This window comes from Gobius niger (assembly GCF_951799975.1).
Source record: "Gobius niger genome assembly, chromosome: 5".
In the NCBI taxonomy this organism is placed as follows: Eukaryota; Metazoa; Chordata; class Actinopteri; order Gobiiformes; family Gobiidae; genus Gobius; species Gobius niger.
Window position 1 is genome coordinate 21,413,107 of NC_136856.1, and position 15,279 is coordinate 21,428,385.

The 15,279-nt window shown below is 40.7% G+C and overlaps 1 protein-coding gene across 1 annotated transcript in view; it reads right to left on the reverse strand.

Moving 5' to 3' along the window:
* fgfrl1a (fibroblast growth factor receptor like 1a) overlaps positions 1–15,279 on the reverse strand; it is a 63,078-nt gene that overhangs the window by 3,973 nt on the left and 43,826 nt on the right. Inside the window, exons 4-5 of the mRNA XM_079556099.1 lie at positions 6,306–6,380; positions 771–1,070 (exon numbers count right to left, since the gene is read on the reverse strand). Coding sequence (XP_079412225.1) covers positions 771–1,070; positions 6,306–6,380 — 375 coding nt within the window. The remainder of the gene's footprint in view (positions 1–770; positions 1,071–6,305; positions 6,381–15,279) is intronic.

Below are 15,279 nucleotides of genomic sequence, written 5' to 3' on the forward strand. Positions count from 1 at the left end.
TACAAACTACACCAGCCCTTTTTTTTTGCTGCACAATGGAATCAAAGCCTGATATCTGGCAGCAGACAGTGCCAGCAAATCATTAAAATGGGCTAAAGCTAATTATGGTGTTTTGGGTCATATGATCTTAAAGGTTTTTGCATAATCACCTTATTGTGAGTCACAATGGAAAAACCCCTGCTCTTTGCTCCACACAGAACACTACATGTTATTGTTTGACCAAGAGGGATTTCAAGTGAGGGGAGATATAGGTCTACCATTAATACATCTCTCATATGCAAGCAAGGGAGTGATAAAAGGACCCAGAGGTGTGTCATGGCAGGAAAAAGCCAAACACATTCATTTTGTGCATGCATGGATGTCTTCTTAAATGTCTGGTTTATGGTGTGAAAAACTAAACAAATGGAGTACTGGATCTACTTGTATTTAATAGTTTTTTATAAGTTTATTTAGAGGGAGTATTTCTGGCATACCCCGACATAATGAAACAATGATACAGACAAATCCAAGGAAAATTAACACAGAATCCCTAAGGTGCATGGTGATACAAGACAAAAAGATTTATTTTATTTTGAAGTATGTACGACGATTTTTTAGGCTTGGAACCCTAATGCCAGCTCAAAAAGGTTAGTTATCAAGGTAACAAGTATAATCTCTGACAATACTGAAGGCTGTATCTGGCCCTGGGTTTCCTCCATCAAATCCAAATGCGTTCTGTTTCATTTGACACAGGATGAAATCAACTAGTGTAAAGCATGTTTATAACTCACGTATGACTTCCACTTTGTAGGTGGCGTTGATCTCCCCTGCTCGATTGGACACCTGGCACGTGTACTTCCCGCTGTGCTCAGGAGTGAGGTTCTTCAAACTCAGGGTCCACTTCTTCTTCTTTGGCTCCGCTCCCGCAGCCGCCCTGCTGTCCTCCTCCACCAGGGGCCTGTTGTCTTTGAGCCACACGATGTCGGGCCGCGGGTTTCCACTGGCCGTGCACTTCAGACGCACCGAGCTGCCCACCGGGCGAATGATGACACGTTTCCTCATCTTTGCTGGCTGCGTGAAGCGAGGCCGCACTGTGGGTGGATAAACACAAGCATATTCACTCAATGTTCATTATTTATGTCGCTGATCTCATTCATACAACATTTTAATCAATTCAGTGGTCTTAAGCAAAGGTCAAGCTTTGCTCATAAAAATAGTGCTCAAGACAGAGCGAAATAGTGCTCAAGACAGAGCGAGTCAAAACAAGACTTAAAAATGCATATAACTGAAAGTATTTTATCTACACTCTTGCCTCTTACTGTAATTGATTAATTCTATGTTGATGTTTTTATTGATTGTATTTGTTTTCTTATATTTATTCAACTGTGAAGCACTTTGAATTGCCTTGTGTATGAATTGTGCTCTACAAATTAACTTGCCTTGCCTTGCTCAGATTACTGTCAGATCTTCTGACAAGGGTTTGCATGAGATGAGAAGAAAAATGCAAGATTAAATTACTTTGTTGAATATCCCAACAATATTATGGCACAATGTTACTAAACCATTGCAAGTACAGTACGTTCCATAAAAAAAAGGGAAAGAAATGTGTTTATTTATCAAATTATTTCAAAATTAGACTTACACAATAAGGAAAAAAGTATGAGGAAAATAGTGACTAACACATTATGTAGCAATGATTTTGTTAGCAAAATGTGTTAGCAACAAATGTGTCAATCTCAGATTGAAGACCTACAGGTGTCACTTAATATTGTGGTAACAGTAATTTAGCAATCATTTAATTTTGTGCCGACCTAGTCCTGACTCATATTGAAAATAAAAAAAATAAGTTGGCAGCCATCCAGGTTTTAGAGGAGAGACGGTGCTACTTTCTGTGAACTTTTTTAACAACTTTTTTTTTGAGTTCTCGCCGAGTTTCGATAAAATGCTAAGATATTATGCCTAAGATAAACATGATATTATAGTAAGAAAAAAACTATTCTGCAACGCTGAAATCACCGGAATAACCAGAATAACCAGACCTCCAATTACTTTCGCTGTGAATGAAGCCTACAGCTCCTGGCAGATGAGACAACAGGCTAGAACAGAAGAAGTTATTGGCGGAGATAAACGGCTTGCGGGGCAGTTTTATATTTACAAGCAGTGTTCTGTTCTGTGTCTTTTCGAGGGGGCCTGGGCCGAACCGATTGGAAAAGATTGAGGAATTCATCACAAATTCCTCCGTGACAGTTTTATTAGACGTAAAGAGCGATCAAAGCCGTGTTATCTGAAAAGCCTGCGACACAGAAGGAGGCTGCAGAAATATTTCAAGCCTGCTGGGTTTCACGTTGTATTATTTATTTATTTCTACAAGGGGGAACCATTCGAACACAGTGGCCCTTTCTTTGAGAGGCAAATTGCGTTTGGCTTTGAGTGGAAAAAGAAATTGTTAATTGTTAGTTTTTCATCAGTATATATATTTTTTCGTTCATTTAGAAGGGAGTCTGGTATGTTTCCTCAGAAAACAAAAGTGTACAGAGCAAACACAGGCTCCAAGTGCGGCGGCTCTGTGACCACTGCGGGTTGAAAGGCCAAACCGGGGTAGGACAAATATTGCATTTTCAAAATAGATTAAATATTTCTTCTAGGGCTGCGCAATATATCACAAATTTAATCAGCAATGTCAACATGAACAGAATCCTTCATCTAACCAAGATTCACAAAGTAGTTTTGTCACATTTTTGCACAATACTGACAGTTTGCACAGCTGTGGCTCTGTGGCAAAGCTGCAGTGCATGTCCAGCATTATCCAGGCAATCACGCAAACTGTGACAAACACCTAAAATACAAAAGGTTGTTGTGTGGCATTATCGGTTAATGATTTTCAACATATTTTTGCTTATTTTTACATGCAACTCTTCTCAAAACACAATAAACCACAAGTGTTAGCATTAATTGATACTATTCATTATACTAGTCATACTTTGCTTTAACTTTCTCCCCACTGATACAGATACAGATGCAAACCCTAACCCTTTATAGGGCAAGTGACTATTTTTGGTCATTTCTCATCAGTAATGTAAAGACGCATGTCGTCCTCACTCAGCCAATCAGAAGAGATCACCCTACAAATTCATCGTACATTTCTTTACATAACTTGAAAACTAACCATGGTAAGTTGATGAAACTCACACATTTTATTGGTGAATAATTGTGATGGTATATGTGTTGATTTTGGAGGACGTAGTGAAATGACTGAAATTACAGCATGAAAATCGCAGGCACCACATTTGATCATACGCCCTGTTCACTTACACCTAAAGTTAATTTGTTTTGTCCATATTTGGACATGCCCATTGCACCTGTTATTCATACTTGCAGTATTTTCTTGACAAAAGAACCAAAAAACCCTAGGACTATGTTTTTCTGTTGCCATAGGTTATTTTTCGAAACCTTTTTAGGCAAATATTGGAGGTGACTGACCTCGCCCACTGCACGTAAAGCACAATCACATTACAGAAGCTCTTGTCTATGAAGTGTGTGATCATTCAAACATCAATATCACAAAACACAACGCCTCCTGAATAGTAGCACCCTCCCAAGAGCTGAAAGTACTTTTTGTATATTGTATATGTAAACATTTGTATTGTTTTACCCCTTAAAGGAACATTAACTACATATTGTATCTTTACTCACAATGATTTTCTGCACGATAATGAAAAATGTTGAAAAAACTTGTATTATGTCCTCCAATAAGACTCTTAAGTTGAAATTATTTATTTCACAGTATTTCAATGACCGGCCTACAAAGGGTTAATGCATCAAATTCATTTTCTGCTCCACTGACGTTCTGCGCTGGTGTGGAACTGCATGAAATCTATTCCTTTGAAGTCCTTTACAATCCCATCAACTGCATTGCATGTACGGTTCGGCTAAAGCACTTGTTATTTTCTCTAAACACGCTCAACAACACAACACACTCTGACTTTTTAGCATGATTACACTTTTGGTTCAGGCCGGATGAGATCACCGTGACCCAATCAGCGCCGGGGAAACTTCGCGCTGGTGAAACACATGGCGCAGGGCATCGTAGCATAAACAACGTAATTGGCAGCAATAAAGTTAATAGCTCGGTTTGAGACACAATCTTTGAGTCACTTCCTCTTGTTCCTGACACAAAAGATTACCGCGACGGATCGGCCACATGTCCATGAGAACGCGCTAATAAACACGTTATTATTTTCCACTGAACCAGCATCTCGCAGTAACAGCTCCTAAATGACCTGGCGTCTTTGATTTTTCCTCACGTATCTACTTATTAACAAGGCTCCCATAGTAAAAGCAAACACCCAACATCACTGAGGTGAACTGAATCCACATCACAGGCTCATAAAACAACAGATGGTTACACAACACAGAAGACGTTTCATTCAGTTATGCAAATTCTCTCTAATCTGTAATTAAATGCATTGCTCTTCAATATAGTCTCTCACAAATTAATACATGACATCAGTTTGATACACCCTTCTTTTCAAACACAACACAAGCAACTGACAGTAACGCACATCAAAGAGACACAAGTGTCCAATGGGGAGGGAGGAGAGGAAATCATTCACAGGAGCGCTTGATTTTACAAGCCTAACCGCAGCGGACAGCCATGAGCCCAGGCGATAAATTTGCCGCTAACTACTGCTGACTTTTAAAACGGGTTATTTTTTCTGGTTTCGAGAAAACAAACAAGTCTGAAGAATTACGTGGCAGGTCTTAGCGCAGAGCTCCGGAGATCTCCACATGACCGCATTATTCAGCGAAACGTAGCCCTCTCCCCTGGCTGACCCCGACCACGGCAGGACAACGAAACAAAGGCACTTCTGGGTTTCGCCATTGTCCACTCAGCTACTGGACTTGAGCTGAACTGTGACCATGCTGATTGAGGTGGTCTATCAGATAATGAGGGGAGAAGTGTGGATGAGGGTCAGGGGAGAGAAAAGCGTGGCTGATGGATTATTGTCGGGAAAAGTCTCAGGTCACGGTGATCTTAAATGAATGCAATGTTGATCGAAGAATAGGTGCAGATTTAGAGAGGAGTGAAGGACTGAAAGCGTCTATGGTGAGCAACAGGCAAACACGCTGAACCAAAAAGTGTTCAGAAGCAGATTGACTTTAACCATGACCTTCGGATACACAATTAGTAAGTAGAAACACAGGAGAGTAAGGTTCATATTGAGTTTAAACGACACCAAGGAGTGACAGATTACGAGTGAGGGCAAAACACTAAAAGCGAAGCCAGAGGCGGTTGAAGTCAAAACAATAAAAGAGGAAAAGTAAGAGCGAGGGCATATGGAGAGGTGCAGAGAAAGGAAAACAGTTTGGAGAACAGAGCGGCGAGGCCACGGCCAGGGAGAGCGACGAGAGGTGAGAGCGGCCCAGAGGCCACGCTTGTTCAGGGTCTCAGGGGCCACTTCAACGCCACACTTCACAGTGTAAAAATACTGCTGACCCTTTGGCAGCGCGCCTTTGTTCACACACACTGGACCTATACTTGCGCCTACAAGAGTCTGTGTGCGCGAGAGAGACAGAATCGAGACGTCTTCGGCAACGGCCAAACAGATATTTGCAATGTGAAGTAATTTTGGCTGACCTCCAGTTTATGGTTAAGGGAATAGCCTGAGCTGGGAGAGTAATCCCGTTGGCTGGATTTGATGCTTGCAAATCAATTTTCAGCTTATCAGCAGCTGTTTCACATTTAATGGACAGAGAAAATGTGAGACATTTGTATTTCACGCAATGAGACACAGTCCACACAGGAGCAAAGTGTTGTGGGCAAAAATCAACTGTTGTTACAGCTTTGGCAAATTAAGAAACGTTAACGCATTCAGCATGTCATTTATCAGAGTAATCTTTGAGCCGTGAAAGACCGTGTAGTTTGAAACAAAATCTATATAAGGACTACAGTGTGTGGCGTGTTTGCGTAAGCGCATAAAAACAGAGCGGCACAAGAGAAATGTGGCTCTAGCGGAGGAAGCGTGGAGGGGCAGTAAAAGACAGACAAGAGAATAACAACAAGCAAAGGCAGAGCGGTAAAGTTCCATGACAGAGGGGTCCTGGGAGACTGCGAGGGGCAAAGGAAGGAATGCGTCCCTCCGAATCACACCTCACACAAATAGACTGCGCTGTTCTGTGTCACAGCCAATTATCTGAGCAAACACCTCCACACACAGCGCACACTGTCCCACTCCGCAACCTGCTACTGAGCACCGTGACATGTTTAGAACTATTCCATTCATCTAAAGGGCGCTCGCATTATTGTGCAGGTCTAGAGCTCTCACCGAGTTTGCCAGCGAGCTCCGGGACGCTTTCAGACCCTCCATTGGCAGCACCGTCACTTCTCGAACTGGAGTCATCTAGAAAAACAAAGAGGAGGGGGTTATCAGTGTCCTAAAGAAAATACGTCGTACATGCCTCGATATTAAGCCGCGGTTCAGCTTCAAGGGTATCCCATTTTATGAAGTGAATCGTGAGAACACAAGGAGCTGCTTACATAACGTTTTATAAATGAAAAAGTGTATCTGTAGAGCACCTTTTCCAAAATAAGAATGTATTAAATTAAGCAACAAGAAATGACAACAAAAAGAGTTATCATCTTCACATCTAAACAGAACCGTTTCAGCCACGACACAAGAAATGGAGATTCGGGAACATTTTGGAACTGGGTAAAAACTTGCTTTATTGTTTTCACATATCATAGTTTGTCTTACCCACTGAGGTACACATCTGTTTAAATATTCGAGCCAAGAATCGTTGAAAATGGATACAGTGCGTATGTGGGGCCCCCAACTAAAAAGGGGGGGGGGGGGGGGGGGGGGCTGCCTTTGTACAACTGGGAGAAATGCGTAGAAAAGTTTACACAGAGTGAATCTGAAACATCAACCAGAACCTGATGGGGGTTTATGGAAGAGACAAATTCAACTGAGCAGCTTCAAACCACCTGGAGGAAATCTGTGGCGGTTAATTAGAAAAGGATATGATCCCAGGTGCATGATGGTACGTATGTGTGCGAGAACAGGCTGAGACCACCTGAACAGCTCTACGGTGTTTAATGCCGCGCCAAATATCTTTACAGCATCACTATTTGGAAGATGGAATAAAGGGCATATTTGAAATGCAAATACAAGCATGACCTGCATCTCCGGGGCTGGTATTAATAGCTGGCCGTGCGCATGCGTGTGTGTCCGTGTGTGATGGACGCGTCTTTGGGTGTGTCGCCGCATGTAGGGGTGCGTGAGCTCTGGAGTTACTTAACTGAGTGGTAACCCGAGGTGCCAGTACTCCTGTTGCACCTCCCGCTGCCACATGGACGGCCTGTTCTAGGAAAGGCCGGGCGTTTGAAGCGGAGCGGCCAGTGGGGAGGGGACTATGATGTGGAGTGAGTGGGGGTCTGGGTTTAGCACTCTCTCAGGCAGAATACTTCCCTGAGGTCCGACTCGGGCCAGTAAATGTAGCCTGACGGACCTCCTACAGAGCTGCTTACAGCGGGGACTGGTCAGCTTCCACTGTACACACACGACATGTGTTTGATATTTCTCAAACTTAAAAGTAATCGAATATTTGGTAATTAGATGCGTCTTCAGAAACTTGTCGTTCTGAAGTTTTACATCCTAGAAAACGTTTTCAAATGGACTGGATCGTTTGAGCTGAGCTCGGTTGTAAAACTCAAACTGCCCAGTCCATTTGATGTCTTTGAAAACCTTAAAGGCGAAAGTGTAAATAAAATATTACTTTGAAGATTTGAAAGGCAAATTGTGTCCTAGAGTTGTAACGATACTGTAAAGGGGCTTATATTATCTTCTTATCTTTGTCTGGACATCTTTGGTAGGAGACATTTATTCCCTATCATGGGACCTGAATCAACTTAAACCCAAGACATTGTGGTAGTAATGAAATCTCCTGTGCTTTGAATTGTTATTGTGTGTTTCCAAATCCTCAGAGTCCGACAGAGAGATCTGACCTCGTGCTGGAAGAGTCGGGTCACTATAAAGGCTATTCAGATCATAGACTCAGATCAGAGGCACATCCTATCGTCATGTTTTAGATTAATGTCCTCAGGTCGGCGTTTTTACTTGCATGTGATTCGAATAAATCACTATTCAAACTCATTTATCCCAGTTTGTGTCTTGCTGGACCTCGTGAACCAGTGAACCGTTGTGGCACATACTGTAAATGTTTGTTCTGTGTGTATGTATGGCCGGGTCACTGCAAAGAATTGTCCTTCATGGGATTAATAAAGTTTTCTGGTTCTGATTCCAGTGGCAAGGGCCTTATAAGTTAAGATGAGGCTGTTCAGAGATAGAGTAAAAAGACAGAGCTGGAAGAGAACTTATTATAACTATTATTATGAAAATGAAAGGGAAATTCCTCACACTGCAGTACCATAATACACTGTATATCCCACAAATACCTGTATCCACTCCAAACCGTGCATTTATTTTTCATTCATAAAACGATCTTCACAATGCAACTATTTGATGTGATGTTGTCTTTTGAAACTCAAAACCCTCTCATGCTTTTGAATTATTTGTTGTTACAACCAGTTTTCTCACTGAATGAAATAAAAGGCAGGAGCTCTTTCATCTCTCCATCACAAGACGCCGCTGTTATCGCGGTGTCCTGCAGCATTACGTAACGTATTGTCTAACACCCACAACAGAAACTGGTTTACATTTCCATAAAGATTAAAAGGCTAAACAACTCCAGCTTTGCCGATCAAGATAAATGAAAAATGACTTGTGTGAAATTAAAGTTTGGACCAGGACCAGGGAGCAGGCCGGCCACGTCAGTTCACATTCAAATCAATGAGAATAGACGGTATAAAGAACACATTTATTGGGTTGACTAATGATCAAAAAGTTGGATGCATGTCCAAAACAACAAAACAATAAAAGGTTGTGCCCTCAAATCTAGTAGGATGATCTATTTTCAAGATCTTTTTTGTGTGCGTACATGCCGGTAAACATGTTTTGCCGCTCTTTCAGTCTAGTAAAAAGTGTTGAGAGTTCAGACGGTTCAAAGTCAAGGATAATGCTTGTTTAGAACTGAACACACACAGAGAAGTAAACAGCCTCCTGTTTTTAATAACCACATTTACCCCAAACTTTTTAGTACCTTTAAAGGTCTTTCTCATGGATAACTCAGGCCTTTTATAATAATTTGGAAACTTTACAAGTGGTATTTGTCATTTAAACATTAAAGGTAGGACAAAAAAAGGAAAAATAATGATTTCTAATCCAAGCCTATACAGCACCACTGAACTTATCTTCTGTTCACACCAGAGGGATTGAATCCGCTTGATCAAACCTTTATCACCATATATTAGATGTAGGCGTACCCCAGGGGTCAATCCTGGGGTCACTTTTATTTAGCCTTTACATCAATGTGTGCACTGAATGTGAGATACAAATGTACGCAGATGACACTGTGATCTACTGTATGTACATGGAAGGACAAGGAGGAAGAAGCTAAAATACTTTCTAAAACTATGCAGCTTGTTTCTAAATGGCTGTACAACTCATGTCTACATTTAAATATTAAAAACAGATTGCATGCATTTTACTCAAAGACACATTTTACAATTTACATTTAAAATAATGTCATGAAAGTCAATCCAGTTAAATGAAATCTTGCAAACTTTCGGTATATCAGAACACAGAAGCTGGAACACAGAAGCTGCTAAATTATTTTCAATACTATAGTGCCACATCTGTCGCACTGTGTCACCAGCTGGTCTCAGGGCTGTAAGACAATGCAAAAACCAATCTATTCTGTCTATAAGACGGTTCTGAGACTCCCGGACATGAAACCTTTCCGTTATCACCACTGTAGCATATTGGATAAATATAAAGTGTTAAACTGGGGAAATTTGGTAAAATTTCAAGATGCAAATCTGTTTCTTAAAGTCCAATGTGGTTTGTAATTTTGTAAATCTGAGCATGAACTAGATCTGCCTGATAGTTCCCCTCAGGAAAAGTGCCTTCAGCCAGTCGGCCTCCCTTCTCATAATGTCGTAATGTTGTGTCGTAATGTTGATAAATTAAGAAATACAAAAATGATGCTAAAAATCATGGTTACTGGATAATCAAACTTGCGAACACAACCATTAATGTATCGTATATTCTCCTGCTGCTTTTGTGCTGCCTGTGTGTTCATGTTGTTGATGACACTCTATGTTCCAGTTTTTGTGCTGAGTGTTGCCATATGGTTGTGTGTGAAATCATATTAACAAATTGTTTTACTATTTTTAAGTAGACTAATAAGGATTGCTGTTTTTATTGTGAATTGGTTGCTGATCTACATCTTGCCCAGGGACGACCGTTGAAACCCAGCTTTGTCAACATTTACAGAAACGTTGATTAATGTGCATTGTCCTTGTTATAATAAAATAAAATCTGCAAAGCATGCTTTATAGTGGAAGCAATGAGGACTGAAATGATCCGAGCATGTCCAGTGAGGCTGTCAAGAGTGGAATTTAAAAACACCACAAGGGGGGTCCCTTCATGACATCAATATGAGCTCTTATGGAGACAGACTGATTACTCTACATGATTACACAAACATGCCTGAAACAAAACAAACCTCCAGGTGCACTGTTTTTGAGTAGGGAACATCATTGCAACATGGATAAAAAAAAAAAAAAAGAAAACGCTTGTTGCGCATTCGCCTTCTAAACAAGGTAGTTCACTACAAACAGTTCTCATCAATTCCTCCAAATACAAGTCAAGACGTCATAGAGATAATTTTTATTGTGATGTTCTGCTTTGTGTCAATATAATTCGAGACATTTGCAGGATTTTGCTACGGTCACGCTCTGTCGTTCTGAAAACTACACAGACCATAAATCATCTCCCAACTCCTGCTCTGCCCTTTTAATCTGCAGGAGGGAAATGGCTCAACAGCGTGCTACATTTCACACATTGACTGGGCCTGGGCACTCCTGTGTGCAGCCTGTGTGTGTGTTTGTACAACGCTTTCTTTTATTTACCTTCGGGTCTGCTGCAGAAGACCAGTAACTTGATAGGAGCATGCAGAAATCTGGGTTCAAGCAGTGTGTGTGTGTGTGTGAGTGTGAGAGTTTGGGGGCGACTGTTTTGCTAAAAGGTCATGTCCTTCTTGGTTTTAATATAAAGACATGGGATATGTGGACAGAATCTCAGCGTGCGAGCGAGGGGCACAGCTATGGGCATGTTTCATTTTCTAATCGATATTATTCAGTGAAAATATATCCATAATGTTGTCTAGGAGCATTAATATTTGAGAGAAGTGCAAACTGCTAACTTAATAGAATAATCACACATTTCAGAACATTTTGAAGAGATCTAAACTAGATCCATTTGGAAAAGATATCGTACAACCTAAACAAATGTGACGCTTGTGATCCCCCATTCAATTTGCGAAATCAATTCAACTGCAGTTGTTTGTGTTTCCGTAGTGTCTGGCTGTACTGTGTGTCTTCAAGACCAAGAAAGGGCAGCCATGATGTGAGTTTGCATATCTGTCAGAACGCAGCATGGCTCAAATTCACCAAAATCCCACTGTTTGGCTCAACACAAACCAAAAAACCTCACACTTAAGTTCGAACGCAATGCCTCAACTTTATAACGCAGTCAGAAGCTGCCACAATGCACTATTTAAGATTTCCTTTTCACTGCCAAGATTGATCTAAACCTGGTTCTATACATACAATAAGCAATGAAAACGTTATAGTGCACCTCAAATGAGTTTACCAAGTGGCCATGGTATGAGTGGTTTGGCTGTTAAAATAATAGGAGACAGTTTTGTGAGACAGATGTGCTTTAAAAGGCCATTCATCAATACTGCTCCTCTGGAATCCATCTTGTCCAGAGCCCGGACTGTAACATTGAGCAGAATAAACACCATTTGTCCTTCAGCAGAGGGTCAAGCGTTCGCCGCTCTGACCCCCCGCTACAACCTCCACTGTCATTATAAGCCCATCAGAGTGCTCCTTCTCTCTGGAAACAATAAAACCACACGAGTGTACATCCGTATGTCAGAGACCATTGTTGATGCTGTTGCAATAAATGGGATGATTATACGGTGCTGCCAATCACAGACACAAGATCCTGCGCATTCCTCAAACTCCGAAAACCTCTGCGCGGCCACAATCATTCCGCTTCACAATGACTTACTCTACTTCCAACAATAGATCGGATAGATTCAATGTGTTATTATGCTAAGTAGTGCAAAACTTGAGAGCTTGTGATATTCATTACTCATACCTAAAACTGGCCTTGTGCAGTTGTGTCAGTGCTTTAATGAAATTTCTGTTCAAAATGCCAGCAAAGGGCAGTGAGGCGCTGAAACTATTTGGAAAAAGCTAAAATATGTAAGGATTAAACAACGAAGGGCTGTGCATAATACAGTTTTAATGCACAACGTGGAGGCAAGAACACCACAACGTGCAGCTCTGAGTTGTTTAAACCGCTTATATCATGGTCACACAAACTGAAACTGTTCGTTGTGGCCTGTTTGCTTCTCTCTTTTTTTTTAAGTCCTGGGCAGGAGTTATTTTATGTTTTAAGCGGTTGTACCAGAAGCTAGTTCCATCTCAAATGTTTGCTGTTACTATGGAAACAGCTGCAGTGGAGTGATACAGACGGTATTGTGGCAGGCATATCGGGGACAGGAAGAGAATTGGACACAGGGGTTTAGCGCATGCGCAAGCTTCGCATGGCCAATTTATGTTTACGACAGTTAAGACAGTGATTAATATGTTGGAGTCGATTAAAAAAAATAACTTGACACAGACATAATGCTTTGTATAACATCATTTTAATAAAAATCAAAAGTACTGTTTTGAAAGAAGTTTGTTTTAACTCAATATATTTAGTACTTCTGCGCATGCGTGTCTTACAGGCGCAAAGTTCGACCGGCTTTAAAATGTATTAATATTTTTATGATCGGTACAATTGGTAATTGTTTATTTGCGCTTATTCCAGTCATATAGAGTGCAAACTACCCACGATCATGTTTTCTTTCGTGTTTTTTCGCTGAAAAGAATGGCTTTATGAGGACCTAACCTATTTAAATCTTATATTTGGCTGCCTTGTGTGTATATATATATAGGCCTATAAATATTATCATAGATTGTAAATTTTGTAAATAGTCAATTGTTCTGTTGTTGTTTAGTCAAATCTGATCGTTTATAATTGTTATTCTAATTTATATCATCATCAACATCATCATTATTTTGTTCATTTGTATTTTCTATAAATATACACAATTTACAACTTGTTGTTCTGTTGCTTTGTCAAATCTTTCATAATCGTTATTATCATTTCTATCATCATCATTACAATTATTTATTTCAATGTATTTTACATAAATATAGCCTACATAATTTACACATTACCTAATTTAACACTAACCTATTTAACACTTTCTCCATCTGTGAGATCAATAAAGTATCTATCAAAGAGCTGCCGTAAACATGGGAGGCCTGCGCATGCGCTAGACACCGTAGCCCCGATTCACTTCCTGCCTCCAATTCTCTTCCTGTCCCCGATATGCCTGCCACAGGTATCTCGTCATAGAAGGGGGCGTGGCTTCGCCAAGGGGCAAAATACAATCTTTAGAGAGCATTTTCCGTTGTAATATGAACTTATTTATCACACATAAATAAAGTCAAGCGTAAATCAGGCCCATATGGATATTTACCCACAGCAGATTGTGCAGTAGAAGTGAAAAAACGTCCGCTGTAGCTAGCGCTAGCTAACCGTTAGCATTAGCCTGATGCTAACTCTCCGTTATTTATGTACTTATGGGCTGCTGAACCACTTTGTTCCTCCCCATGTCTTCGTATTTTTATTTAGTAGAAAACTTTATTCATATTTCAGCGTTTGTTAAAGTAGTTTTTGAATAATAAGAGAAAGTTTAGATTTTTCTCCAAATTGTTTTCCCCCTTGACTGTTGTCAAACATGACCATATGGGCGATTCCAGAGAAGCTGTCTGTATAGAACGTGGTTTAACTGTGCGTTATTAAGTTTTAACGCACAGCAGTTATCCAATCAGAATTGAGTATTCACCTGGCTGAATACATCTGAAACACACTCAAATGAAACCAAACACTATTTGATGAGGAAAAAGGAAAAGTCTATCTAATGTTCCAAACCTGGTCCAGATTAAAGCCCTCTACACTTCTGACAATGTTATCTTCTGTGCTGAAAAGTGAGTGAAGTCTTTGCGTGCATGTTTGAAGTCCACGTGTGCTCTCCTAACACACACACCTTCACACACACGTCACTGTGATTTACGCTCTTTCCTGTGGCGAGGCCATGTAGCCTTATGGAAATCATTATAAGCTGTGTTGCTACACAGTCCTCCATTAACAGCATGAGGGAGAGACAGTGAGAGGGCCCGCGACGGAGAAGGAGAGGGAACAAGACGGGATGTGACGGACTCCGGCAGAGGTCAAGAGGCAGCGGGGCCCAGATGAAAGAGATGCTTACAGTCAGAGCGAGGGGCAATGCTAAAGGGGAGAGGCGACAAAGCAGTGAGATTTATAAAGTGCAGCTACAGCATGGACAGCTCTACACCACAGATAAATGCCCGACTGTCTGAATCACAGCAGACACTTGTATGACGAATGAACAGTTCTACATGTGTAATACTGATAAATACATTTCACACTATGAGCCCTATGACTGGTTTCCAGGTAAGAGCCTGAGTATTTCTGGAACATCTGATCTCATTACCGCTCGTCATTAGAGCATAGCAGAAACATCACCAACACCTGACAAACAGTCTGTTTTTCCTTTACTTTTCTCTTGCTTTTGGATGAGATTTAGACAACAAACATTTACGAGTGAAACTTTACAATGCAATTTACAAATGTAATTAGTCATAGGACCACTCTAGGCTCAGGATCTGTAAAAAATGACGAACACACGTCAGCCATTCATTTAACAATTGCCTCCAGCTTTTCTATTTTCTAATACCTATTTGTTTTACTCCTATGTGTTTTGGGTGAACTAAAATGCCTTTTACGACATCACTAAACGGCTATAAAAGTATACTTTTTAGAAGGTGTTTGGCAAGCATATTGTAGTGCAAAAAATGTTAAAAGAACTTGATCTCTTGAGTTTGGGGTGGCTTTTGGACCATGGCGTGCACAAAATGTTCAAGTCCTGAAGGTTTTATTCCTTTCAGCCTGGTAAACAATAAATACTCAGAACTGACCACTTCAAATCACAAGCTTTGTTTTTGCTTTCCTAACCTTCAGTCCATTGGGT